At 53.5% G+C, this 25460-nt stretch overlaps 3 protein-coding genes across 10 annotated transcripts in view; 2 read left to right on the top strand and 1 right to left on the bottom strand.

Annotated features, from left to right (window-relative positions):
• Window positions 1-11682, top strand: part of ASAP2 (ArfGAP with SH3 domain, ankyrin repeat and PH domain 2) — a 115538-nt gene extending 103856 nt beyond the window's left edge. Inside the window, exons 26-31 of the mRNA XM_029938575.1 lie at window positions 182-316; window positions 1517-1688; window positions 6125-6174; window positions 6609-6700; window positions 7067-7189; window positions 9266-11682. Coding sequence (XP_029794435.1) covers window positions 182-316; window positions 1517-1688; window positions 6125-6174; window positions 6609-6700; window positions 7067-7189; window positions 9266-9340 — 647 coding nt within the window. The 3' untranslated portion in view covers window positions 9341-11682. The remainder of the gene's footprint in view (window positions 1-181; window positions 317-1516; window positions 1689-6124; window positions 6175-6608; window positions 6701-7066; window positions 7190-9265) is intronic.
• On the bottom strand, window positions 11675-24811 carry ITGB1BP1 (integrin subunit beta 1 binding protein 1). Of its 6 annotated transcripts, none has more exons than XM_029938339.1 (8): window positions 24795-24811; window positions 21296-21405; window positions 20024-20125; window positions 17178-17256; window positions 15753-15889; window positions 13405-13497; window positions 12756-12905; window positions 11675-12313 (listed from the first exon to the last, which is right to left on the bottom strand). In XM_029938339.1, exons 3-8 carry the CDS (start codon window positions 20093-20095, stop codon window positions 12242-12244), a joined length of 603 nt encoding a protein of 200 aa, XP_029794199.1. In that variant the 5' UTR covers window positions 20096-20125; window positions 21296-21405; window positions 24795-24811; the 3' UTR covers window positions 11675-12241. The 6 variants fall into 6 exon arrangements, with proteins under 6 accessions (XP_029794199.1, XP_029794196.1, XP_029794195.1 ...); XM_029938336.1 differs by lacking the exon at window positions 24795-24811 and adding an exon at window positions 24482-24626 and having other exon boundaries at window positions 21288-21405; XM_029938335.1 differs by lacking the exon at window positions 24795-24811 and adding an exon at window positions 24482-24626.
• Window positions 24681-25460, top strand: part of CPSF3 (cleavage and polyadenylation specific factor 3) — a 40240-nt gene continuing 39460 nt past the window's right edge. For 2 of the 3 annotated variants that reach the window (XM_029938332.1, XM_029938334.1), the window contains exon 1: window positions 24681-24928. In XM_029938332.1, coding sequence (XP_029794192.1) covers window positions 24879-24928 — 50 coding nt within the window. In that variant the 5' untranslated portion in view covers window positions 24681-24878. The remainder of the gene's footprint in view (window positions 24929-25460) is intronic. The other variant, XM_029938333.1, reaches the window with a different exon arrangement.

Here is a 25460-nt window from a genome sequence, read left to right as displayed (position 1 = left end):
TATTCTATTTGTGGTCTTAAAGCTATTCTAGAAGGGTCATATTTGCCATTTTTCTGAGAGAGAGGATCAATAATGCGGTGTTCTGTTTCTGTTTTTGTTCTGTGCTTGTGCGTGCATTCGTGTGTGCGCGTGCATGCCTGTGCGTGCTTGTGCGTGCGTGTGCATGTGCGTGCGTGTGCAGTTCAGCCAGCCTCCTCCGCTAACGCCCTGTGGAAGACAAACTCTGTAAGTGTGGACGGTGTAAGCAGGCAGCGATCTTCGTCAGATCCGCCAGCCGTCCACCCACCGCTGCCCCCTCTTCGCGTGACATCTACCAGTACGTTTTCTCCTTTTTCCTTTCTTGCCGTGGGCTTTGGATCTGGATGGCTGGGGGGTGCCGGCGGCGGCCGCGTGGGGAGCGCTGCGAAGCGGCCGCCCGCAGACAGATGCTGCCGGGGGCCTGGCCCCTCCCGCCGCAGGCTTCCGGCTGTCCCGCACCCAGTGCCGGGCTGGGGGGCGCACACACCCTCCTCTTCTGTCTTCCCGAGCATTTCAGCCACATTTCCTCCTGTCACGCATGAGCCCAGGGCTTCGTTTCCTCTGGCCGTTTGGTGCTTCTCAGTATTTGGGCACAGGCTTATGGATACAATCTGGTATGTGTTTTTCTTCAATGTCGACGCATAGGTGGAAGTCCCAGGACCCGGGGCGGGGAGGGTGGCGGGGCTGGAGAAAAGAATGTCTTTACTGGAGCAGTGAGGCGAGCCCTGGACGCAGGCCCTGGGCCCGTCTCCCCTGCTCTGCGGACCTCCCTCACGTGGGTCCCTGCAGTACGTACCCTAAAACAGGAGAGGCCGAGCCCCAGCTGCAGTAAAGTGCCATGTGCACATGGGCTGGTGGCACCAGAAGGCTCCTTGGGTGCCCCCGTCCTGTCCTCAGGACAGTTCCTGCCTCAGCGAGGACCCTGCATATTCGGGGACAGCACCGATATGTGTCAGGGGGAAACAGGGAAAGGGGCCAGGGGCTCAAGGCCCGACTCCGTCTCTGACCGACTTTCTGACTTTCGGGGAAAGCACGTCACTTCTCTGATCCTCAGCCCCCCAAGTCTCTGTCCTGCCCCCTCACAGACCGTGGGGTTGGCACAGAGTTAGTGCCTCCTGGGTGGTCTTTCCTGGCAAAATGCACAGGGCCAGTGGGCCGGCTGAGGCAGAAAGAGGACTGGCCCAGAAAGGCCCCGGCCCAGACTCGGGCCTCCCAGGTCCTTCCAGGTCCCAGGGAAGACAGCGTGACCCTGTGGTGGCATCCCCAAGGCACTTCTAGCTGGGGAGATACAGGCTCATTGAAACATTTGAACCCTCACTGGAGGCTCGGAAGGACTCCCTGCCAACACTGCTTTCTAAACAATCTGCAATAAAAACAGGGCTTTTTCCTCACAAAATCATCATAGAAAAAGGGAAGCCCTTGTCGGAGGAGCCCAGGGGAGAGAGCTGGGCTGGGACCAAGTCTGACCGGCTGTGCGCCCCTCCCTCTCTTCCCACAGACCCCCTGGCTCCCACCCCACCCCCTCCGGTGGCAAAGACGCCCAGTGTGATCGAAGCCCTGAGCCAGCAGAGCAAGCCGGCCCAGTCCGGGGTCCCCCTGGGCAAAGCCCCTGCGCTGCCCCTGCCGCCCCAGCCACCCAGCCGCCTGCCGCAGAAGAGGCCCGCTCCCGGGTAAGTGCCCCTCGGGGCCCGGCCTGGCCCCGCCCTGGCCTCTGGCACTTGGAGGGCTTCCAAGCGGCAGTGTCCCTGTTACTGTCATCTGGAATTCTGTGCAAACATTTGAAATTTCCAGTGCTTCTACTGTGACGTTTGAGTTCAGGTGTCACCTGACGAGTTCATCAGGTGTAAGTGCCTGGAAAATAATGAATCAAGAACTTTTAAGCTTTCATACAAATTTCATACGAATGTGTGTCTTCTATCCATGTAACGCGTGTGGGTTCCTGTTCAGTGCGGGCACTGGGGATTTGGGAATGAAGGTCCTCGAGACGCTGGGCCTGTGGGTTCAGTGTGCCGCCTGCCCCCAAGGTGGCCTTGCGCACACGCGTTCCCTGCCATGGGGGCATGCATTTCCTACAGACGAGGTGCTCTCCTGCACAAACACGGTACGGCCAGTGCAGTCAGACCAGACATGGCGGGCCACCTGGCTGGCTCAGTCCGTGGAGCGTGCGACTCTTGATCTCAGGGTTGTGAGTTCAAGCCCCACGTTGGGTGTAGAAATGGCTTAAAAATAAAATCTTTAAAAGCAAGAGAGAGAAAATTAACATGGACACCTTACTACCCTCCCGTTATTAAAACCCATTCAAGGTTTGCTGCTTGTCCAAATAACGTCCTTTCCCAGGGGATCCAGTTCATGGTCTCAAGCTGGATCCTTACAGGGGGAAATGGCTTCTTTAGCAGCAGGGATGCCTGACCACTGTGTATGCTCATTGCTCTTGGGCGTCCCTGCCCCCAGGCAGGCCCTCTGAGTGGTCAGAACTGGGGACACACACACATAGGTACATAGGTGTCCATCAATGCATATCTCTAGTTACGAACACATTTATCTCTGTATTTCTATTTCTGTGTCGAAATCCAGGAGTTCACACTATCTCCCATTTCAGTTGTGGTAACAAACCACACCTAGACTTACTGACGTGAGACACAAACATTGTATTCTGCTACGGACTCTGCCAGGAATTCGGATCAGCATTGTGAAGATAGCTTATCTTCCCCCCCCCCCCGCCCCCCCCATGTCTGAGGCCCTAGCTGGAAGGCTCCAGGCCAGGGATGGTCCCACACAGAACGTGACTCACCGGTTAGGCTCCTAGCATCTCTCCAGTCCACACATCTGGGGTAGACGCTGGCCGTCAGCTGGGGCTGTTGGCTAGAAAGCGTGCACGTACGTGGCCTCTCTGTGTGGCGAGGGCTTCCTCCAGTCATGGTGCCCGGGCCCCACAACAAGCCCTGAGAGCGCCCCAGCCCTGGAGGGCGGTGACAGCGGCAAAGCCCAGACTCAGGGTGGCGTGGGGTGGCGCAGTGGCACTGAGTGGTGTGGACCCCGGCTCCCAGGAGAGGGTTCCCAGGCAGGGTTCTCAGAGCACCGCTCGGTCCATTCTAGTCTCCCTTCCTGTGCCCCTTCCTCCCTTTTCCCGTGACGAGAACTCTGGCTCCTGGGCCTACTTGATCAGTACCCCTCGGAGGCCAGTCTCCCATCTCTGCCAACACCTCCTCTCCCTGCTGAGATCTGGGAGCCTACATGGAGGTCATCTTCATCCTGCTGGGGCTCTCACTGCCCAGCCAGCCTCGCCCCTCCATTCCACTCAGGTGCACCCCCGTCAGGCCTCCTGTCCCTGCTGGGCTCTGACTCCGAGGGGCGGGCCTTCTTCATCCATGCCACCAGGTAGCTGATGGAGCCATTCGGGATATAAACTGCCTCCTTTAGTTCAGAGACATTTCGTTGATTGTTTTTTTAATGCCTTAATTTTGGTTTTCTCTATTCTTGCTTTTATTTATTTATTTGCTTATTTATTTATTTTTGAGTGTTTATTTTCGAGAGAGCGAGAGAGAACACAGAGGAGAAGCAGAGAAAGAGGAACAGAGGGTCTGAAGCGAGCTCTGCATGGATAGTAGAGAGCCCGACACAGGGCTCAGACTCACGAACCGTGAGATCCTGAGCCGAGGTCAGACGCTTACCCGACCAAGCCTGCCTGCCTTCTCCCTCCCTCCCTCTCTGTCTCTCTGGCTTTCTTTCTTGAAAGGGACAGAGAGGGAGAGGGAGGGAAAGAATCCTAAGCAGGCTCCATGCCCAGTTTGGAGCCCAACTCAGGACTTAATCTCACAAACTGTGAGATCATGACCTGAGCTGAGATCCAGAGTCAGATGTTTAACCGACTGAGCCACCAGGTGCTCCTGGTTCAAGTTCTTTCTAATTGTTTCTTGGGAGAAAGTGGAAGTAAATGTATTTCATTCTGACATATTTTTTTAAGTTTATTTCTTTTGAGAGAGAGAGAAAGCACGAGCAGGGGAGGGCTAGAGAGAGGGGAGCGAGCAAGGATGTGGCGTCTGACGCAGGGCTCAAACTCAGGAACTTCGAGATCATGATTTGAGCCAAAGTCAGATACTTAACCGACTGAGCCCCCCAGGCGCCCCTCAGACCTACTTTTTTAATGAGAGGCCTCAGAACTTCTCTCACGCTGCCTTGTAAGATCTCGCTCTAAACTAGAACGTGGCCGTCCTTGCCTTCCTGTCCCAGGCAGCACACACGCAGTCTCGTGAGTCACCGAGCGCGCGGCGGGGCGTGTGCTCTCACGTCTGCCCTCCGTGGCCGCAGGCTGAGCGTCTTTTCATTCCTGCATTAGGGTCTGTGCCCCACTTCTGTTTGCTCCCCGCTTGCCCCGCAGCTCCTGCAGACTTGCTCTTTCTGAGCTGTTCTGTGTGACACCAGACCCCGTGTTGAACTTGTAGGTGAGCACCAGTCGGCTGCCAGGGTCACCCGGCGGCCTGAGAGCGGGCAGTCTTGGCTGCCCCTGCGAGGTGTCGGGCACGGTCTTTCTGGGTCCTCCGAGGCCTCCCCGGGCTCCCTGGTTCACAGGAAAGTCCGCAGTGGGGCTGCTGGGTACGTTAGCGCTGTCTTACCTGGTTTTACCTGCTCCGTGGAGTCATTTTCTCTCCTCTGCTGTGAGCAGAGGCAGAGGGGCGGCGGTGCAGGAGGGCGGTGCTGGGCTTTCTCCGAGACAACTTCGGATGGAGGCAAGCGTGTCACCTGCCTGCTGGAGGTCGCTTTGAAAAGAAGACCCTGCTGTGGCCTCTTTGTAAAGGAAGCACCCCCCCCCCCCGCCAACCCTGTCCTGGGTCTACATCTGGCTTCTTACCTTTGCCCTCTTCGAGCAGGAGTCCGCATACTGCTCCCCAGGCCTGAGCAGCCCTGTGCCTTTTTTGTACAGCCCATAAACTAAGGTGGTTTTCAATTTTTTTTGATGGTTGAAAAAAAACAAAAGTCTATATCATGATACATGAAGATTTTTTTTGTTATGTCTTTATTTTGAGAGAGAGACAGATAGTGAGTGAGGGAGGGGCAGAGTGAGGGAGGGGCAGAGAGTGAAGCAGGCTCCAGGCTCCGAGCTGTCAGCACAGAGCCTGATGCGGAGCTCGAACCTATGGACTGTGAGATCAGGACCTGAGCTGAAGCCGGATGCTTAACCGACTGAGCCACCCAGGCGCCCCATGGAGATTTTTTTTTAAGTTTGTTTATTTTGAGAGAAAGAGAGCTCAGAAAAGGGGCAGAGAGGGAGAGAGAGAATCCAAAGCAGCCTCTGCACTGTCAGCACAGAGCTGGACGTGGGGCTCGATCCCACCACTGTGAGATCATGACCTGAGCTGAGATTATGACCTGAGCTGAAATCAAGACTCGGACCCTTAACCGACAAAACCATGCAGGAGCCCTGACATGTGAAGACCCAGTGCCCATAAAAAAGCATGTGACATAGAGTCACGCCCCTTCGTGCGTCACCTGTGGCTGCTCTCGTGCTGTGGCGACAGCCCTGAGCAGTCCCAACAGACTTTATAACCCACAGAGCCTCAGCTATTTACTGTCAGGCCCTTTAGAAAGAAAGGCTTGCTGACTGGTGTCTTAGAGGATCAGCCTTTCCCGTGGGTGTTTTGTAGTCGGGCGTGACTGAGGGCAAAGGGGGTCAGCATGATGATTTTTTTTTTTAAGAGAGAGAGAGTGTAAGTGGGGGAGAGGGGCAGAGGAGAGAGAGAGATAGAGCAAGCAGTTCAGGCAGGCCCTGAACTCAGTGCTGAGCCCAACACCAGGGCTCAATCCCACGACCCTGGGATCATGACCTGAGCTGAAATCAGAGTCACTCACTCAGCTGACTAGGCCACGCAGGCACCCCCAACATGAAGATCTCTGTCTTGACACTGACGGAAATTGAATGGCGAGACAGGCCAGATGGGGGGGACCCATGTCAGACCTTTTCGGTTCCTTGAAAATGCCTGTCAAATCAGTGCCATGTTTTCTTCACTCGATTCTGAGATGAGATGGAAGGTTCCTTTATTGGGGGGGAGGGAGAGAGGACGTGCTGTGGAGCCTCAGACATCAGTAACTCTCCTTCCCCTTCTTTTAGGGCTGAGAAGTCAACCCCGCTGATCAACAAAGGCCAGCCGAGGGGACCAGGTAATGATTTCGTTTCCTGGGGTTTGCTGCCGCGTGGCCCATGGGGGAAAGCGGGAGCCCTTTCCAGCCGAAGTCGGGCCCCATCTGCCACCCTGTCGTCGTCCCCCCCGCAGACAGGCTGCTCCCTGCTGTGTCCTGCATCCTGGCCCCTTCTGATGGGGGCAGGGCCGGAAGGCCCCGGTGGGGATCTAGAAATCTGCGGAGATGCTGGCGGCCTTTGCCCCGCTCTGTGCTGCTCACATGCACCGCGGTACAGAGGCTGCATGCAGGTCACACGGCTCTTGGGCCTTTACGAGACTTTTCACTCAGGAGATGAGAAAATCTCAGGAAACCTGCCCTTTAGACCTGACGCTGCGGCATTTATACTAATTGTTTATAACTCAGTGGTTACAACTGAGGGCACTTGGTGAAGTTGGTTCATTTTGGCCCCCAAGCAGCGGATCTCTCTGGAGCGGAAGCCCTGGGTCCTCTGTCCAGCAGTGCGGTCCTGCAGCCCCCAGCCCCCATGCCCAGGAAGTCGCAGGCTGTAAGTGGAAGAGCCCCTCCTCTCCGGCCTCTGCTCCGGCCAGCAGGGAGCCGGCGACTCCGAGGAAACCGGTCCTTCCCTCTTCCCCTGGCGGGGTGGCGGGAGGCTTCTCCCCGGCGCTGGGATGGAGGCGACCCGCTCTGTCCGCACAGGTCCGGGGCCGCCTCGCCCCCAGTGCTCCGTGCTCGGCCAGGATTGCTGACCTTGGCTCCGGCCTCGCAGAAGTCCCCTGCCCATCCTGACACCTGTGGGCCCCCAGGCCAGCACCCCAGGGACCGATGAGACCCTGAGCGGCCCCACCCAGTGCCCCGGGAGCTGAAGCCCCCCTGCCATGCTAATCTCTGCCCCACCCCCTGCTCGATGCAGACCAAGTTAAAGCCCAAGCGTGTCAAAGCTCTCTACAACTGTGTGGCCGACAACCCAGACGAGCTGACATTCTCCGAGGGGGACGTGATCGTCGTGGACGGGGAGGAGGACCAAGAGTGGTGGGTGAGTTGGGGGTCTGGGCCCAGGACGCGCTGGGAAGGGCTGAGCCGGACGCTGGCCCACCTGGCACCAGAGGTCTGCTCGCGGGCGAGGCCCTCCGCCTGAGTGTGCTGAGCACCGCCGGCCCATGTGCCCCCCGCACGCCTCTGCTGTGGACGCCCACTCAGCGGGCCCGGTTTTCCCTCCGGTGGGTTTTCCCTCAGGCCAGGCGGGCACCTGGGCTAAGGACTTGAGGGTCTGAAATGAGGCCTTGAGCTTCGAGGCGGTGCTATTCTCCCCAGCACCGTGGGTTTGGTGGCCGCGGGCGTACAGAAAGCTCATGTGGGGGCAGAGTTCTTGCATGTCCGCCTGGGTCTAGAAAGGAGTGGTGACATCCAGTGGGAGCAGGAATAGCAGGAGCGTGGCGGTGTGCCTGGTGACCCCAGGAGACCAGACCCCATACTCCACAGACTCGGTGACGCTGTGCAGGTTGCCAGTGTCGCTAGGCCCGGCCCCTTGTCATTGGAAGGGAAGTCACCGCAGCACATGGGGGAGATCGTCCCGAAGGCCCCCAGGGAGGCGCTGCTGTGACAGACGATGATGGTGGGCCTCGTGCGGGAGTCTGGCAGCGTCAGCCACACAGGAGACGCCCACGGCCAGGCCCTGCAGGCGAGCTCTATTCTGTAGAGTGCGAGCAGATTGGGCAGTACCCCCGCGGAGCCCCCCACGACCCCATCCCCAGGAGCGGTGTGGGCCTAGCGCGCTGCGGTCCCGCGGCCTCCTTCCCCTCGGGGGTCCGGGTGTCCATCGGCCAGAGCTCCCTCGACCGCCAGCCCCGCTGCACGCAGCACAGAAGGCCGGGGGGCTGTCGCTCCCGGCACCTGCTCTGGCAAGGGCGCTGGGCCCTGTTCCCTGAGCTGTCCCTGCCGCGGGGCCGGCCTGCACCCACAGCATGAGGGCCCGAACTGACCCGCAGCCCCCAGAGCTCTCATGCCATGGCCCCCCAGCATGAGCGTGGGCCCCAGCCGGACAGCAGGCTCAGCCCCCTGGAAAATACCTGTTCCTTTCAAACCCCGTGGAAGATACAGAAAGGTATGGAGAGGGAAACACTGCCCCCAGTCTCAGCACCGCCCCCGCAGAATCTCACCGGCTGTATTACAGAAGTTGTCTTCCAGACTTTTTCTTACCTCCGTCATTTACATTGTTGAGATCATTCTTGGTGTATAACTTCTATAATTTTCCCAGAGTGAAAACAAATGAATCTGCTGCAGCTTTCGGTAAACGCCTGACTACATTTAAATAGAGCCAACCACGCATTTGCCACCTTCTTCGACTTTGTAACTCATTTGGGGAAAAAAAAAAAAAGGAAGGGGCACCTGGTGGCTCAGTCCGTTAAGTGTCTGACTTCAGCTCAGGTCATGATCTCATGGTTTGTGGGTTCGAGCCCCACCTCAGGCTCTGTACTCCTTCGTATTCTGCTCCCTCCCTCTCTGTCCCTCCCCTACTCAGGCTGTCTCTCTCTCACAAAAATAAATAAACACTAAAAATTAAAAAAGGAAAAAGGCAATTGGGGGACAGTAGTCAGCCGTCCGGCGCCCAAGAACGCCAGGACCTTGGTGAGTGTGCTTCTGGGCCAACGCCTGGCCCACCTGTAGTAACGCTTCCTTACCCAGCTAGCACACTTAACGGGTTCTCTGAACCACGTGGGTGTGAACTGCGTGGGTCCACTTACTACGGGGAGTTTTTATATATAAATGCAGTATAGCACTTAAACGTATTTTCTCCTCGTTTTCTTAGCGTTTTCTCTCTCTAGCTTTATTGTAAGGACACTGTATGTATGACACATAGAACATGCAGAATATGTGTTCGCTTACTGTGTATGTTATCTGGAAGGTTTCTGGTCAACAAGCTAATCGTAGTTAGGACTTGGGGGAGTGAGAAGTTCTATGTGGATTTTCAGCTGTGGGGGGCAGGGGCTGTGGCATTTCTAACCCCCCCCACCACTGTGTTCAAGGGTCAACTCTATTTGAAACATGAGTTGAAAGAAAAGGTTCCAACATCTAGAATTTTCATAACCACCTGAACTTTTGTTCATTCCAGATCGGCCACATTGATGGGGACCCCAGTCGCAAAGGAGCGTTTCCTGTATCATTTGTGCACTTTATTGCTGACTGAATTGCTACTGAACAAACAAACAGACAAAAAAATACTTCTTTTAACAGTTATGTTCCTATTCTGTTCTTGGTACCCTCGCCCGCATGGCCGGTTTCACGGAACGTATCGTCCGCCAGCACTGCTCTTCTTTTTTACACACTCAGAGGCAACTTTATGTGCATAAATGAATTGTTTTTATAATTTATGGTTTTCATGAAACACTGCCATACTTTTATTAGGAAAAACTGACTTTCCTAAAAGGTGAACTGAAGTTATTTTACTACGTAATCGAGACCCTCAGTCTCCAGAGTTAGCTGAACCTAAAAACGTTTGAGGATTAGAAATTCCTCAGCTCTCCTCGGCCTGCTTCTAGAGTCCGTTAGCGCAGTTGGCTTAGGTTGGTAAACTTGCTTGAGAAGTAGCCCAGTCCTGGACTGTCGAGATAAAATGCTATCAGTTCACCTTTAAAGACATTTAAAAAAAAAAAAAAAAAAACCTTTAAAGATCTCCTTTGAAATCCACCCAAGGTTTAGTTCAAGCAACTTGGAAACTGACGCCTGAGCGTTGTACTTTCCAGCCCTAATTTGTGAGGTTGCAACAGCTATTGTATTCTGCATGTGCGTGTAGCCTGTTGTGAACGATCCTGCTTAAGCAAACCATCCGCGGTTTATGACAGCATACGGTCCTAGCAGTTAATTCAGGTCCACGGTAGAGAAAACTGCATTTCCTGAATTTGGTTCTCGACTAAGGATGATGGATTGCAAAAGTTCTTTAAGCTAGTTTATATGCTTTAGGTGTTCTGGAACTTGCCTTCTTGACCCTCCTCCGTCACCCAGCCAGCGTGCCGTGGCACAGACCCCGCTTTGTTCACACACTGCTCAGTGTGCCGCTGCCTTCCCTTCCCGGCTCCCCGAGAACCGTTACTCGGCGTAGCGTCTTGTATTTATATACCGTACCACCAGGAATGGTAGTTATACTGTCTTGAAATCGGATCTGTCCATTTGTAATCAAGAGCATACCCGAAATCTGTAGGCCCCAGGTAACAAAATACTCCTGCCCAGACATCCCCGTCACAACTGACCTCCATCACGTCATTCTCACTGGGGGTGGGGGGCGTGGGTGTGTTATGATAAACCAAAACTCATGAGTTTAACCACCTTGATTATCATCCCTCTGTTTTAGTGATTGTGAGTATAAGATTCGTAATAGGAATACTGGACGTTGTGGCACTCTAGAATAAGCAGGCCGATAACGCCCACGGATTTGTACCAGAAGCGAAGGGCTGAGCGTAGGGCCGGCCCGGAGAGCGAGGCAGCGGTGTCCTCACCGCGCGGCCACGTGGCGCCTTTGACTGGAGCAGCCCGTCTTTATGAGGCAAGACTCTTGTAAGTGCGGAGCTTTGTGTTTTTTTCCATTACTAATTGCATTCTACTTTTTCTTGTTTTTATAAAGGAAAACAGAACTAACTGGAACATTTTATGATGTTGTGTGGCCACTGCTTTTTGCCTTCCAAAGTTCCGGGTAAAAATATGTTAGATCTGTGATTAAATTTGTTTTGTTTTGATTTTAAAGCACTACATCTGTTTTCACTAATTGTTCATTTCTGATGTTTGAACCCTTCATTTAGTTAATCCCTCATAGATTTAAGAAAGTAAACAGATATTTTGCACAGTGCACTTAATGTATATTTTACCACAGTCCTCTTGCATTCTGTGTCTCGTAATCTGCCTTCTGACCACTTGGTGCCAGCTTTATAAGGAATTAAAGTGGATTCTCACTGACATTTAAACGCCAGTTCCAAACCAGTCTGTCAGGTTCACTGGCACAGAGCTATCTAGGAACCGTTTTTCATTGGACAATTTGGTGGTGCTATTGTGCAGTAATTAATATTACTCGTGCCAGAGGAGAAATTCTAGTACCTTCCCTGCTAACATCCTTTCCTAGTTCTTTGCTCTTTGCAAATTAAGAGACAACTTGGGAGAGAGGAAAACACTGTAGATACCTATTTATATTTAAAGTTTACGCTCCGTGAACGTAGCTGCGGGATTCTGGCATGTTCCTGCCGCTCTCATCAGATCTGACGTTGAGGGCTGGGGACCCCGATGCCTGCACGGACTCGCAGCCCCTGCGGTCTGCTGAGGGGCGGACGGCGCTCTGCGGCTTGGAGATGGCTGATACTCCGGTCATTCACTTGATTACTCTGAATTAGTTGCAGCGCAACTGTATATATTGTATAACCTAAATCAGTTCTTATTTTCGTGGTCCTTACCGCAGTGATTTATAATTAGAGCATGTTCAGTAAGGTGACTCTTCCTGTTAACTAGTCATTTGACTGGAAAAAAAATAAAATACCTGTAAATGGACATAGTGTTATTTTTAATGTTTTTAATCCTCTAAGCATTGCATATTAAAATGGTCCTTTAGAAAAACCCACTAGCCTACTGTACATGAGATTCTTTCTATACTATTTAACATGCACGGCGATCTCTGGTCTGTGAGCTCGGAGATAAATACTTTGGTTTCCTGGCGCGTCATCCCGACGGCACACCTTCACCGTCGGCAGCACTGCCTTGCTGTTCGGCCCCGGGGGTGGGGGGACACGCGCTGCACCTCGGCCGGCACGTGGCTGCCCCAGAAAGGTCTCCGTGCTCCCCACTCACAGAGGGCGCTTCTGTGACACTTAGGTGTTAAGCTCATTTGTGGTTAAAAGTGATAGGTGAGATCTCTCTTTTAGTCCCAGAAAGCGGAGGGCCTCGCTGAGAGCTCACTCACTGTAATTAAAGACACATTTTAATAGAAAAGCAAACCATGAGCACATTACACACTGCATTTCTTCACTGTCATTGCTTCCTTCTTCCAAAGTAGCTCAGCCCTGGAAGCCGCCGAACTCCCACACCAAGTCAGCTTCCCTTACTGCAGAATTCAGGACTTCTCGGATGTTAACACAGAGTCAAAGGCGGTGGATAAAACTTTGCAGATGGCTTGTGCTTGCTCCTGCAGTAGGTGGAAAAGACAGCGAGAGACCTTATCCATCTCTGCCTGCGTGTTATCTGGCCAGCAAAGGAATAGATCGGACCCTCTTAACACCGCTCCTAGCCCTGCCCATCAACAGGACACCCTGCGTGTCACGGGCCCCCTTCCCGCGTGCCTTTGGGGAAGTGTGCATGGTAACATGGACTTGGCCTTTGGGAAGGAACGTGACGGGTCCCTAAGGTCACATGCACAGGACAGGAGAGGCTTCTGCTCAGGATGGCACACCACTTTCTTCACCCGCCTTGCGACAGCCCGGATCTCAAGATCCCGCCTGGACAACTGCCCGCCAGGGAGCAGGGGCACAGCGGGGGGCATCTCCGGAGCCCCCGAGAGGCCCGGAAGTTCGCTGCCCTTCTACTCCAGGCTGACGGGTGGAGACTAGGCACGCCCCCAGAGAGCTCACCAGGCTGTGGCACTGGTAAACCCACAGGCTGTACTCCTCGTTGCTCGCGTCCGTGGTCTTCAGCGCCAGCAAGCTTCTTCCCGCCCCCAGACCGTCATCGTAACACACCATCCGGATGATCAAGTACAGGGCGTGCCGATGCAAGACGTCCTGCGGGCCCGGAAAACGCGAGATCGTGACCGTGTCCCCTTTGCTTTTCACTGCGCAGAGTTTGTTGTGAGGCTTTAAACAGATATGGCTATGGATCTAGCAGAAAAGAGTTCTATACGTTTTTCACCCAAACACATTCCAGAATGTTCAGTTAATGGGGCAGTTTGCCTTCAGGGTTCCCCTTTCCTACTTCAAATAACAGACCGATGGGGTCAGATCGGAGTTCCCAATCCTCTTCTCTATGCCAGGCTTCTAAGCCGACGTCTGCTCTTCACCAGCAGGAGGGCCTGCGACGAAGAGGCGTTAGGGCCAGCGGCGGGGCGCCGCCTGGGGCCCTGGCGCACCGGAGCAGCGCGGGGCCTCCAGGATCGCTCAGCTCAGTTTGTTACGACCAGCCGCCAGGAACGCTTGCCAACCAGCAAGTCTGCCAACAGCAGACGGAACTCCAGGCGGGCCCTCACCAGCCCAACTCCCGAATTCTCTAGTGAGTGCTACTTACATACTGATCTGACGTGGACACTTTTATACCATACTTGGAAACTCCCATGATAAATTCTTCCTCCAGAGGAACGAAAGGCAACTTTCCATCTTGCTTTAAAGTAAAAATAAATTCCATGATCTACGGTGACAATTAGGTCACGCTCCTTAAAACGTCTCAGTCAAGTTTAGTATCCGGCCATCACAAACCCAAACCCTTTTAACAATGCGGGGCACACGACAGCCTGGCAAGAATCGTTCTCCAAGTTCTCACGGTTCACAGATCTGAGCAAAATTCACATCCATTTGTCTTGATGTGAACCCTAGTCATAACTGAGATCATTCTCACAGGTCCCAGTGAGGCTTAAATGTTTACATTAGAAAAATAAAGGTGCTGGGACACCTGGGTGGCTCAGGAGATTGAGTGTCTGACTTGGCGCAGGTCATGAGCTCATGGTTTGTGAGTTCTCTGCTGGCCGCGCGAGCCAGGCCCCGACTCTCTGTCCCCGTCTCTGCGGTGCCCACTTGTATGCTCTCTTTCTCTCTCTCAAAAATAAATATTAAGAAAAGGTACTTAGATCTTAAATCTATTTTAAGTTTGTTTACTTGGATAAAGCATATGCAAGCGTGAGTGTGGGGGAGGGGCAGAGAGGGGGGTGAAAAATCCCATGTAGGCTCCACCCTGTCAGCGCAGAGGCCAGTGTGGGGGGTCGAACTCATGAACTGGAGGTCATGACCCAAGCTGAAATCCAGAGTCGGACGCCCAACCCACTGAGCCATCCGGGTGCCCCCAAAGGTGTTGAGATCTTAAGGCCCTCCAAGCTCATGCTGACGTCCGCACGTGAGACCATCAGGAAGCACATCTGCAGGAACCTCGCTTCCAGGCCATTCCACACCCTGCCCAGCGGTCAGGCCGGTCTGCTCGCCCTCTCCAGGGCTTTGAGCTTGCTGGCAGATGAGACCCGATGGGCTCCCTAGCGGATTACCCCGTGCTGTCCTCCAAGAGCACTGCCTCGCTGGCCTTCCCACGGCAAACAAGACCGAGCTGGCAGTCGATGGGCGTTTGCGTGAAGCGTTTGCCTGCCCGAGGGAAGTTCTGGTAGGGAAGCTACGTCTGCAGGCCTGCCTGCTTCGGCTGTTCGCGCCAGGGAGGTGCCCGGCATCGCAAGTGAACAACGGGATGACAGCAGTGCTCCTGCCACTACTGGGGTCTTGACGAGCCCAGGGTGATCTGGGAAACTTACCAGAATGAAAATAATCCGAGTCCTCTGCCAGGGGGGCCCTTAGCCATCCCTCAGCCCAGTGGTTGCTTGCACACTGCGGCAATGACGGGGCCCCACACTGAACGCTGGGCTGTGATATTCGTGCGGACTACCCAGGGGCCTCTGGGAGGTGGCGCCCTCGACTGGCCTCTTCCCTCAGACAGAAGATACTTCCTGTGCTTCCCTGAGGACGTGGCCTTGTATTGTGATCCCGTCCTCTGATTTACCAGAGCAAACATCCACAGAGGAACCCGCTCTCAGAACTGACCGAGGAGTCCTTACACTGTGGTAACACAAAGGCCTGGGACTCCCTTTCGTGGGAACTCAGGAAGCAATTCAGGTCTTTTGTATTGTCCGCTCCCACGCTGGAAGGGCACAGACCGTACAGCACTCTCTGCACTGACGGGATGCCTTTGCTTTGTCTTAGTTTTCGTTCTTAATTTTCCTTCACAATTATTCTTTCAACCTTCTTGACTAGGATATATGTATTTTTTTAATTTGTGAGAGAGAGAGAGAGCACGAGCAGGGGAGAGGGGCAGAGGGGGAGAGAATCTTAAGCAGGCTCCATGCTCAGCTTGAAGCCCAACGTGGGGACTCGATCCTGCAACTCTGGGATCGTGACCCGAACTGAAATCAAGAGTCGGGTGCTCAAACAACGGAGCCATCCAGGCACCCCCCTGACCGGGATATGTTTTTGAAACCCACTTCACCTCAGTTCTTGTTGCAAACAGGTGTAACTGACAGGTCACCACCACTAGGGGTTCGAGTATTCAAACTGCGGTAGCTAGCTCAGTGGACCTACACGCAGTAAAGTCGAGCAGACTGGCTGAAGAGACAAACCGGTGGTGTGTGTCCGGTCACCGCACGCAGCTCCTCATTTCAAAGAGGAGCTCAGTCAGCCCTGACACTGTAAAAAGGGCTGTTTTCTGGAAGGAAAGAACTTTCTCTGTTGCCACAGAGTCCTGCATACCTTGTACCACCTCGGACCACGGTGCTCAGTGAATATTCTAACAGTGATGAAAGCATGGAACATGTTCTCCAGAGCCGTGAATGTATTCTCTAGAATGTTCTAACATTTAAAAATACACATATACATTTTTTTTTTTACCTGGGCAACATCTATGTAATTTATCAGGTCTAGCGGTCCCTCAAGACTTTGTCCTTCAGAGAATTTCAGCCTCTCGATGGCACCGACGTATTTGATCCGAAATTCTGCACAGGCATCTGAATGGTTATTGCTTTGTCCTGAAGGAAAATTGTTAGCGGTGAGACTTCAAAAGAAAGATCTGCGTTACGGGGCATCCCCGACCCCTTCACGAGTAAAACCCAGACTGTCGTCAGAACTTCACCATTAGTGAAAATAAAAAACATCGGATGCGCAATGATTTGAAGTAATAGGAAAGAACTTGGAATTTCACTAGCCTTTTCTTCAGTGACTCATGATTGCTCAACATAAAAATCTCATCACGAATTAGAACACAGGAGAAAAATAAGTTGCCAGCGGGGTAATGACGGAGTACCCTCTTGACACATTAAGATACTCAGAGTTTTCTGGGCTGCTGCTTCCTCGTTACCATGTTAACCCATTAATTTGCTTTCCCCGTTCAGCAAACCAGGTCTGCCTCTACCGGTCAAAAAACAACAACAAAAAACCCATAATTTCTTTTTCATGTAGGTGGAATAATGCCAGACAGGAGGTCCCTTAACATCAACAGATGCTATTTACACGACAGATGGCATCGGGCTGCGGCCCTGCGTGGGCTGGAAAATCCAGCCGGTGCCCAAACAGATCACCCCAGAGTGCGTGTCATCTGCCCGTTAAAGGAGTACTCTGGTTCCTCTTAGGTTATGTTTATGGAAAAAAGATGCCCACGTTTTTAGTATTTTTAAGGCCTCTGAAGTAAGAATAAGAGACCTTACGCTACTCTGTGCTCACTTACATCATATGCTTCCAACTTCCGCCCTCTCCCTCTGCCATCCCCACTCTCATAGACTGGCTCGTCTATGATCCTGAAGGAAAAGTAGACAAGAAAATATATGTGTGTGTTTTTTAATAGATATATTTTCAGTTCAACTCCAGCCATTTAAGGGCCTCGGTGAGAAGCTACCTTTTGGTTTCTGAGGAGCTGCTCATTTCAGGGGAGGCGGCTGCATGAAGGTTCTGGGGGTGTGCGAGCTTCCCTTCCATCAGCGAGACGGTCTCCCACACCCCACAAATACGGTCATTCCGGTAGAGCTTTGCCACCCATATCCTGAAACCCTGAAACTGTTCCAGGGTCTCCTGCACACGGGTGTGCTCTAGGAGCCATCACGGGCGACGCCCACACGCGCTCGCAGCCCAGGGCCGGGGCTCTCCCCAGCCACTTCGCACCAACCCACGTCCCGCCGGATCTTGAGCCATTTCTAACCTCCTGTCCAACACTACAGAGGAGAAAACGAAAACCCCCGGCACAAGACTGTGTTGTGCTCTCCTGGTGACACTTTAGGATCACCAGGTCAACGCCTTCATAAACAGTCCAGCTCTGCTCCGTACCTGAGCTCTTGGTGGAGTCTGTGTCGAGGCTGGCCACGGTGCTGGATCGCGAGAGGCCCCCAAGGCTGGAGTCTACAGACTGAGAAATAACAGAAACAGAAACCGGTTTAGAAGCGCTGTGTTCTCGCAAATCCTCTACGAGACACTCAGATCACTTCCATAATTGGATCAACACATAACAAAAGCAGGTTGACTCTCAGGCAGATCGAACGTGGCAGATTGTTCTAAAGACACATTCTACAGCAGACATCAAAAAACAGGTCATCCCAACGGCCCTTCCCATAAGAGCATCAGACAGACACGGTGTGGGCGTGCCCAGTGTCAACCACAGCATCGCACCTGCCGCCTGGTGTGATCCCTGCCAGTCAGGTCATTGTGTGAAAATCTACGCCTTTCACTTAATTTCCACTGACCCCAAAAAGAGCCCGCTGCGGAAAGCAGGCAGGGAGCACAGCTACCTACCCAAGGTTACATCTAGAAAATACCCCAGACCTCCAATCGAGGCCTAACCCCACTCCCGAGTCTCTGCAGTTTCTCTGATGAGGACGGGCTCATGCAGTCGCGTGCAGGCTGGCCGGCAGACCAGAGCACAATTCGCAATGTGAATCGCAAAGAAAAGTCCACAAAACCATTCAGCAAAACACAAAGAATCTTCCGTGTTAGCGTGGCCTGTCCTATAGAATTAGACTCTGGATACGCTTCATAGAAATAGCAGTCTGTAAACATTCCTGATCCCAAAAATTAGTCACTTTTTTCACCTCAAATCAAAGTTAGATTTTAAAATATAAATGTTAATATTAGATTTATATGTAAACATTTAAAATATAAAGATTAAGATTAGATTTTAAATATCAGTATAAATATTAGATTTTAAAATAACAATACACTAAATTTTTTAATGTTTGAGAAGCAAATAGAGGCGAACACAAAAGCGTATCGGGTCTTGTCTATGTTTTCCCCTCCTTCAGTAATTGCACTCCTTAGCGCCTAACGTAAAGTGAGAGCAGAGCTGTGGGTACAGAGATGTTCAGCGTAACGCTCCATGTGGGACCGAAAACCGGGAATAACACACACGCTCAGGGGGGAGGAACTGGGATTTGTACACACCGAGACTGACTCCTGTCAGGAGTCTTGGCTGCCTTGGGCAAGGATTATCGCTCTCCAGGGAGTGAACCAGTAAACAGGATCTACATCTGGAGGCTAGGAGTGTGCATTTCCTGGTCCAGATTTTTGGCGACTGTCATGCTGGGCCAGACGTAGAGTGGCCAAGGTGCGCAGAAGATCAAGCCGCATTCTGGACTATTCAGCGCTAGCTCCCCCTCCCCAGCATTGCAGAGGCAAGTCTGGGAGCTTCTTTTGATATTCATTTGACTCTGTTACCTGGCAACCAACCCGGGTCAGTTCCCCGCCCCATAACCATATATAAAATAAGAGTGTTTTCTGGGGGAAAGGAAGGAGAGGAAGAAGAATAAAGAAGCTAGAGGCTTGATCGGAAACCTGTGCTGTCTTCACTCTCTGCGCTCCCCTCTCCTGCCCTGTTTTCTCTCCCTCCTTCAGGAAAAGAACCCGCAAGGATTTTCTGCCCTGCTGGCCGGGTGGGACACGACAGACTCCGGAATGAGCTCGACCGCTGGAGCGAGTGACAGTGACAAGTGTGCTTCAGGCTCCCCCCCCACCCCGGAACACCAGCGCCTGCCGAGCCTCTGCACAAGCAGAACAGGCCGGGAGAAGCTGGTCTGTTTTCCCACTTCTGGAACAGACGACAACGAAACCTTCCCTCAACCTACAACCCACACCTGACAGTCCCGACTGGGCTCCGAAGCCACACGGCGGGCGGTCACCATCATGGCGGGGAACGGACCCTCACCCCAGGGCGGGTGGCCCCCTGCACCTCTGCGGCCCCAGCGGTCACTTGGCAGAACCCCGGGCTACATACACCTCAGGCCCTTAGCAGGTTCCCTGCGGAGTCTGAAAACTCAGAGCTCTGCTCCTGCTCTGCTGGCAGCAAGTCATCAGGTCCCCCTTTATCCAGTCTCTGATGGGGTCCCCCCACTCCAGGGCTGCAGAGGTCACAGAGGGGAGCTTCTCGACTAGCCCCAGTTCAAAACCCTTCAAGAAAACTGTCAACTTCTCCCACTCTCAGGCAGGATTCCTACGGATGTCAAGTTCCTGTGCCTCCAGCTAGACGCCCAGCAGCTCACTGAGACTTCCACCAAGGTGTGGCCCACGGGCTAGCGCGGCTCGCCGCCCTGGATGGGCACCCCACCCCCACATTGTACACGGGCTCCTCTCCTGCCCCATCACGTGCCAGCACTGAGCACACTCGTCTCTTTGAAACCGAGAGTTCGGGGGGTGTTAAGTGTAACAGTGAAACCGAGAACCACGGGCTGGTCCAGGGACGGGGACTCAGGACCTGAGCTGGTCCAGGGACGGGGACTCAGCATAGCATTTGCCTCACTATCCAACTAACTCAGCATTAAGTAACTAGACCTATAGTTACGCACATGCAACCACCAACCCCAGAATTCAAGACCCCCAGCCCCTTATCTATGCCTGCGATATCTATCATGTAAAATATTTAAAAACTAGTGTTTCACTGGGACCCTTCATCCGTCCTCTGTGCCATCTAGGTTTGGGGCATTTAATAACCTCAGAAATCTCCACAACAAAATAAAATTAAATCGAGCCCAGGGTAGCGCATCTCTAGTGCAGAAAGTGAATGTTAAGACGCACCTAGTCTGAAGACTATCGGCAGCTCTGCCGTGGTTGGCACCTTTGTGCGGTGCCAGGGAGGAGAGACCTGAGTCCCCTGCGTTAGGATTCTGTTCCCAAGTCCACGGCCCTACCTTGCTCTTCGTACTGATTTCACTGCTTTGGGAACTGCTGCTACTGTGTCGTTTTTTGCCTTTCCGGAACATTTTTCACCATAGCTCGATGCAAAGCTCCCCCTGGAAGAGCAAACGAGTTAGTCTCAGCAGGAAAAACGGCTTTAAATGACTTCCCGCATCACAGGAATAAAGATCACCCATTCCTTCCGGGTCCGTGGTGTAGTCCTCTTACTGGAAACAAGTATTTTCCTTTGACCACGAGAGTCGAATATTACTATTTCCTTCTTTCTTTCTTTTTAAATTTGAAAAATCTAGGGGCGCCCGGGTGGCTCAGTTGGTTAAGCATCCGACTTCGGCTCAGGTCATGTTCTCACAGTTCATGGGTTCGAGCCCCACGTCCGGCTCTGTGCTGACAGGTCGGAGCCTGAGCCTGCTTCCGATTCTGTGTCTCCCTCTCTCTCTGCCCCTCCCCTGCTCATGCTGTCTCTCAAAAATAAAAATAAACATAATTTCTGAAAAACCTAACCCAATGAACCAGGACAGAAACCTTCCTGTCCTACCCAGGGCGTGAGAAGCCATGTTCTCAGAGGTAACACACTCATGTCATCGACTCCTCAAAACACGCGGGTGCCCGACCTCTCTTTAATCAATTCAAGACCTTAGTAAAATATGTGACTGAGCTTGAGCTGCTGTCGGGTTCACGGCCTGTGAACGGTCGGGCTCAGAACGGAAGACACGGCACCTGTCAGAAATGTGCCCTCTTCCCCAGGCCTGGAGCCGTCGTTAAGTACAAACTGACATAAAGCATTCCAAGGTGCCGGCTCTCCCCTCCTCACTCCTGGAAGGCCGGGCAAGGAGGCGCCCTTGCGTTTTCCAGAGTCAGTCTTGCAAATATCTGTGCTTACGTGGTAACTAATGCCTTGGAAGCAAAATGTATCCTTGCCCGTTTCATACAAGCACATCTATTCCACGTGCAGAACCACGAACCTGTACGGCGACCTCTCACAGTTCAGTGTCTCTAAACGCACGCGTCACTTTTACCCTCGCGGCCACCTGACAATGCGTTCGTTTGCTCCAGATGTTTTTTAAGGGCTTCCGTCGTCTGTGCCACATGTTATGCTGGGAGCTCCAGGCCCCCAGGCTCAGGGGCCAATAGAAGGTGGGTTATGATCTGCGTTTTATAGACGGGGGAACTGTGACCCACCTTTCGGGAGGATTTATGAGTAAGATAACCTAACGGATTTTCACCAAGGATTGGATCCCACCAAGGGAACCAGGGCACCTGCTTACGGTGGAATGAATTCTACTTCATGGTCTCCGAAGCTCCCACAGGCGGCCGTGTGCACGGAGAGCTTCCGGTCCTCCCGACGCGGTCAGTTCTTTTCAGAAAAACAAGGCACCTGATGAAGGAACGAGAATGAGTAAGTCGTGGGGTGGTCACCGAATGTCCCTGCGCCCATGGCAAGTGTCTCCCACTGCATCTGGAGACCCCATTCTCAGGCCACTCGCCAGTGTCTGTCCTCAGGCCACTCACCCAAAACTGAGTTCCAAGCCCAAGCTTTTTCAAGAGCCCCATCATCCAACATATTTCTACGTTTCTGATTAATTTGTGGAGTAGCAAGAAAATCTGATTCACTCATTCATTCCTGCGTATCTAGTGGGCACCGTTTAGATGCTAGGTACTCATCAGTGAATAAGGCAGATAAAGGCCCTGACCTCAGGGAGCCCATGCTCAGAGAGATGAGACAGACCAACAAGAAAACCAACTACAAACACATTAGGAAACGACTGGTGGGAGGGAAATGAAGTCAAGTTCAGGAGATGCAGGCGATGGAAGGAAGGGTACGCATGTAAGACAGAAAACGATGCTCTAAGGGAAGTGAGCAATAGGAGACGTGAGGAAGGGAAGGAGGGAGGCCATGCAGGTGCGGAGGAAAAGCATTCCAGTAGAGAGTTGGCAAGTGCAAAGGTCCTGAGGGCACATGCCTGCTGCCAGGAACAGCAAGAGGCCAACTCGGCTTTCACGGGAGCAGAGGGGAGAGAGACAGAAGAACAGAAAGATGCACAGCGGCTTTGCAAACCACAAAAGTCTGGGGCGGGGTGGGGGGGTGTTATTTTACGTTTAACAGGAAGACTCCAGAGGCTGTTAGAAAGCAGTCAAGTGATAGGATCAGACTTTGGTTTTAGAAAGACGACTGGCTCTGGGCAGAGAACTAGCTGCAGAGGCTGTAAGTAGAGGGAGAGAGAGTAATTAGCAGGCTACTGGAGGTCAACTGCTGCCACAGATCCCCTGCGTCCACGGGATGCTTCTCAGCAAGAACAAGGTGGCAAGAGGGCCTGGTTCCAAGGTCTGCACAAACCGGGTTAGCCTTGCGGCATAAAACGCCATGTTAGCAGTCTCTGATGAGTGAAAACAGGCTACAGCACATTTAAGGGCATAATATCTTAAGTGTGTGTGTGTGTGTGTGTGTGTGTGTGTGTATATATATTTCAACACATATAACAGTTTTAAATATGATTTTAAAATAGCATTTTATTCTATTGCTAGTGAAATCCTGAAGCGTCCCTCCCAGCCCCTGGAATACTGGAATGCTTTGGAAATCGGCACACCGGGGCCTCACGCCTTTGCAGCTCCCTTAAGAACTTTCTTTCCCCACCAATTGAGAAGCTGAGGGAGGAAAAGGCACTTATTAAGTCTCTGATATCTGCAGCTATTTTGATCCTTGTTCTGAAGCAAATTATTCTTGTCTCAATTATTCATGTGCAAAAATGAGGCCAAAGATAGATTGTCACCTGGATGTTCCAAACTTACCAAATGCAAAAATGCCTGAAGCAAACGCTTCGTTTTCCCTTCCATTTCTGCCCTGCTCATCTCCTTTCCCTCTCAGTAAATTAGTATTCTCTCTGGTGCAAACCAGGAAAGCATCAACTCCGCAATGTCCACCAGGCCCCCCACACAATAAAATACTAACATCTGCTGAATCTCGCTCATCCCTGCCTCTCAGTTGGAGAGGCCCTGGCACGAGCCCCGTGCTGGGTATCACTAACTTCCATCCCCTGATGAAAGCAGTGCGGCCTTAGCCCACAGCAATGCAGAGTTTAGCAAGTAACTTAAGGCATTCATGTCCCAACAGGGCTCCTCGCCACTTTAAATCTACGTATGACCAACCCCCAGCTAAAAATGACTTCTTTAAAACTCAAATCTGATGCCATGCATGTGCTTAAATTCTTTCAGTGGCTCTCCAAAGTTAGAGGGAAGTCAGAGCTCTTGGCCAGAACACGCAAGGTCCTCTGGGACGGGGGCTCCTGTCTGCCTCTCCAGGCCCATCTTCCACAACCAGCTTCACAGGTTCATCTGGAAGGAATGCAAAGAGCATGCACTCGGCTCCGTGTTTCCCTGCTTTGCTCCTGCCATTCTGTCCGCCTCAAATGACCTTCCATTATATTCATTCAGCTAACGTTACTCACCTTTCAAGATTCGGTTCAGGCTTGAAAGCCTCCTTTGACGTCCCGGTGGTGCTAAGGGACTGTGCACAGCCTGAGCGTACACCCGGGTCAGAGCCTGAGCCTGCTGTTGCCTACTCAAAACTATTTTACTCTGTCTTACTTAGAACTCAGCTGTGAGCGCCTCAAAGATGAGGGCTGGGTAATACATGTCTGGGTACCCAACGTCTGGCACAGACTGGCAAAGGACTGTTGTTAATGAACTGAAGAACCTTTTCCCAAATAACAACTTCCTGTCTCGCACACCTGCTGCGGGCCGCCCAGTGCTAGGTGCTACACCTGCGTGTCACCTCCTACTGACCAGCAAGGCTGCAGTATCACAGCCCCTTTCAAAAGAAGAAGCCAAAACTCCAAGCTCACCAGGCTAGCAATGGGTGGGGCCAAGTTCGGAACCTAAGAGAGACCCGACCGTCAAAGCTCTTTCCAGACCCCATCCTGCTTCCCACGTAGTCCGCACTGATGCGTTGTGCCTGCCACGTGCAGACGCGCAGGGTGACAACAAACAGGACAGACACAACTCCGGCCATTCGCAGCGGCGGAAGGGGGTTGGCGCGGTGGAGCGACCAAGAGGAGCGAGCGCAAAAAGACAGGGCTCCTCACCGCCCCACCAAGCGGAGTCTGACTCGGGAAACGGCCCCGCGGAGGCTCCCACTCCCGTCACCGTGTCCGAAGGGACCGATCCACACACGACACCTGCGCTCCCAGGCGCGGCGGTCCCACCCCAAACAGGAACCCGGCACCCGGGGCACTGCATCCTCCCGCAGGCCCGGGCCTGCTCCTCCGCCCCCGCCGCCCGCCCCGCGCCGCCTGCGGACCTGGGTCCCCGACCCCGGGAAGGCGGGTCCCGGGGGAGACCGCAGCTCCCGCGGCCCCACCCATCCGCCCGACCGCGGGCCTCCCCACCGGCGCCGCCTTCGGGGCCCGCGTTCCCGGCCAGGCTCAGTCCCGGAGCCGCCAGGGCCCGGCTCTCACCTCAGCCGCGGGCCCGCCCTGGGGCCGCCTGCGGTCGGGGTCAGACGCCCACCGCCCAGGCAGCGGTCACTGCGGCAGCCGCTCCAGTTTCAATTCCAGTGCCAGCTTTTCCGGCGCCCCAGGCCCCGCCCGCCGAGCCCCGCCTCCGAGACACCGCGCAGGCGCGGAACAGACCCCACCCCAGGTTTCCGGACTCCGCCGGGGAAGGAACCTCGCGACCCCGGTTCTCCGACCGGAAGTCTGGAGGAGGAGCTTAGTGTCGCGGGCGCCGGAGGGCCGGAAGTTGTGCTGTGGCTGGATGGGGTTCTCCTACCTGTGGTTCCCCGTGGCTCTGCTTCCAGGTTAGAAAGACTCCGCCACCTGGTCCTCGCCGCCGCTTCGCCTTCAGACTTCCGAGATGTCTGCGATTCCTGCTGAGGAAAGTGACCAGCTTCTGATCCGACCCCTGTAAGGGACCAGCGAGAGAGGGAATGAAGCCGGGGGCTGTGCGAGGCGAGGAGGGGTGACCGGGTGTTTGGCCGCCTCAGTCGCCCCTCCCACAGTCACAGGCCTCGGGAGCCTGACTGTGGTCCGCAGTTGCGGGTCAGGCCTCTCGGGCCCAAAGGGTTTGGAGAACTGTGGATCGGAGCGGGCCTGCTGGGTTGAATGGGACTTTGCTTTCTCTTCAGCCTCGGGGGAGGGCGTGTTGGAGATGGGGGCGGGGAAAAATGTGTCTGGGCCGCTGGGCCTTTCCTATATGCTAAAGAGTGGAAGCAGCAGGAAGAGATGACCTGGGTTAGGCCCGATCGGTTTCTAACGTTACCTCCAGGACTTGACGTTCGCCAGGATATGAAAGAGGAAATAAATGAGCCCTGAGTTTTGACCTTCTGACTTCAGACCCCAGCAGGAGAAAGCAGGGAGAAAGAAGAGAAGGAGCAGAGATGTTAAGGACAAAAACTCAGCCGTTGATTGTCCCTGAGAAGGCTGGTCTTTGGTGGAG

This window comes from Suricata suricatta, chromosome 4 (assembly GCF_006229205.1).
Source record: "Suricata suricatta isolate VVHF042 chromosome 4, meerkat_22Aug2017_6uvM2_HiC, whole genome shotgun sequence".
In the NCBI taxonomy this organism is placed as follows: domain Eukaryota; kingdom Metazoa; phylum Chordata; class Mammalia; order Carnivora; family Herpestidae; genus Suricata; species Suricata suricatta.
Note: the sequence above shows the minus strand (reverse complement) of the source record. Positions and strands in the feature narration are given on the sequence as shown.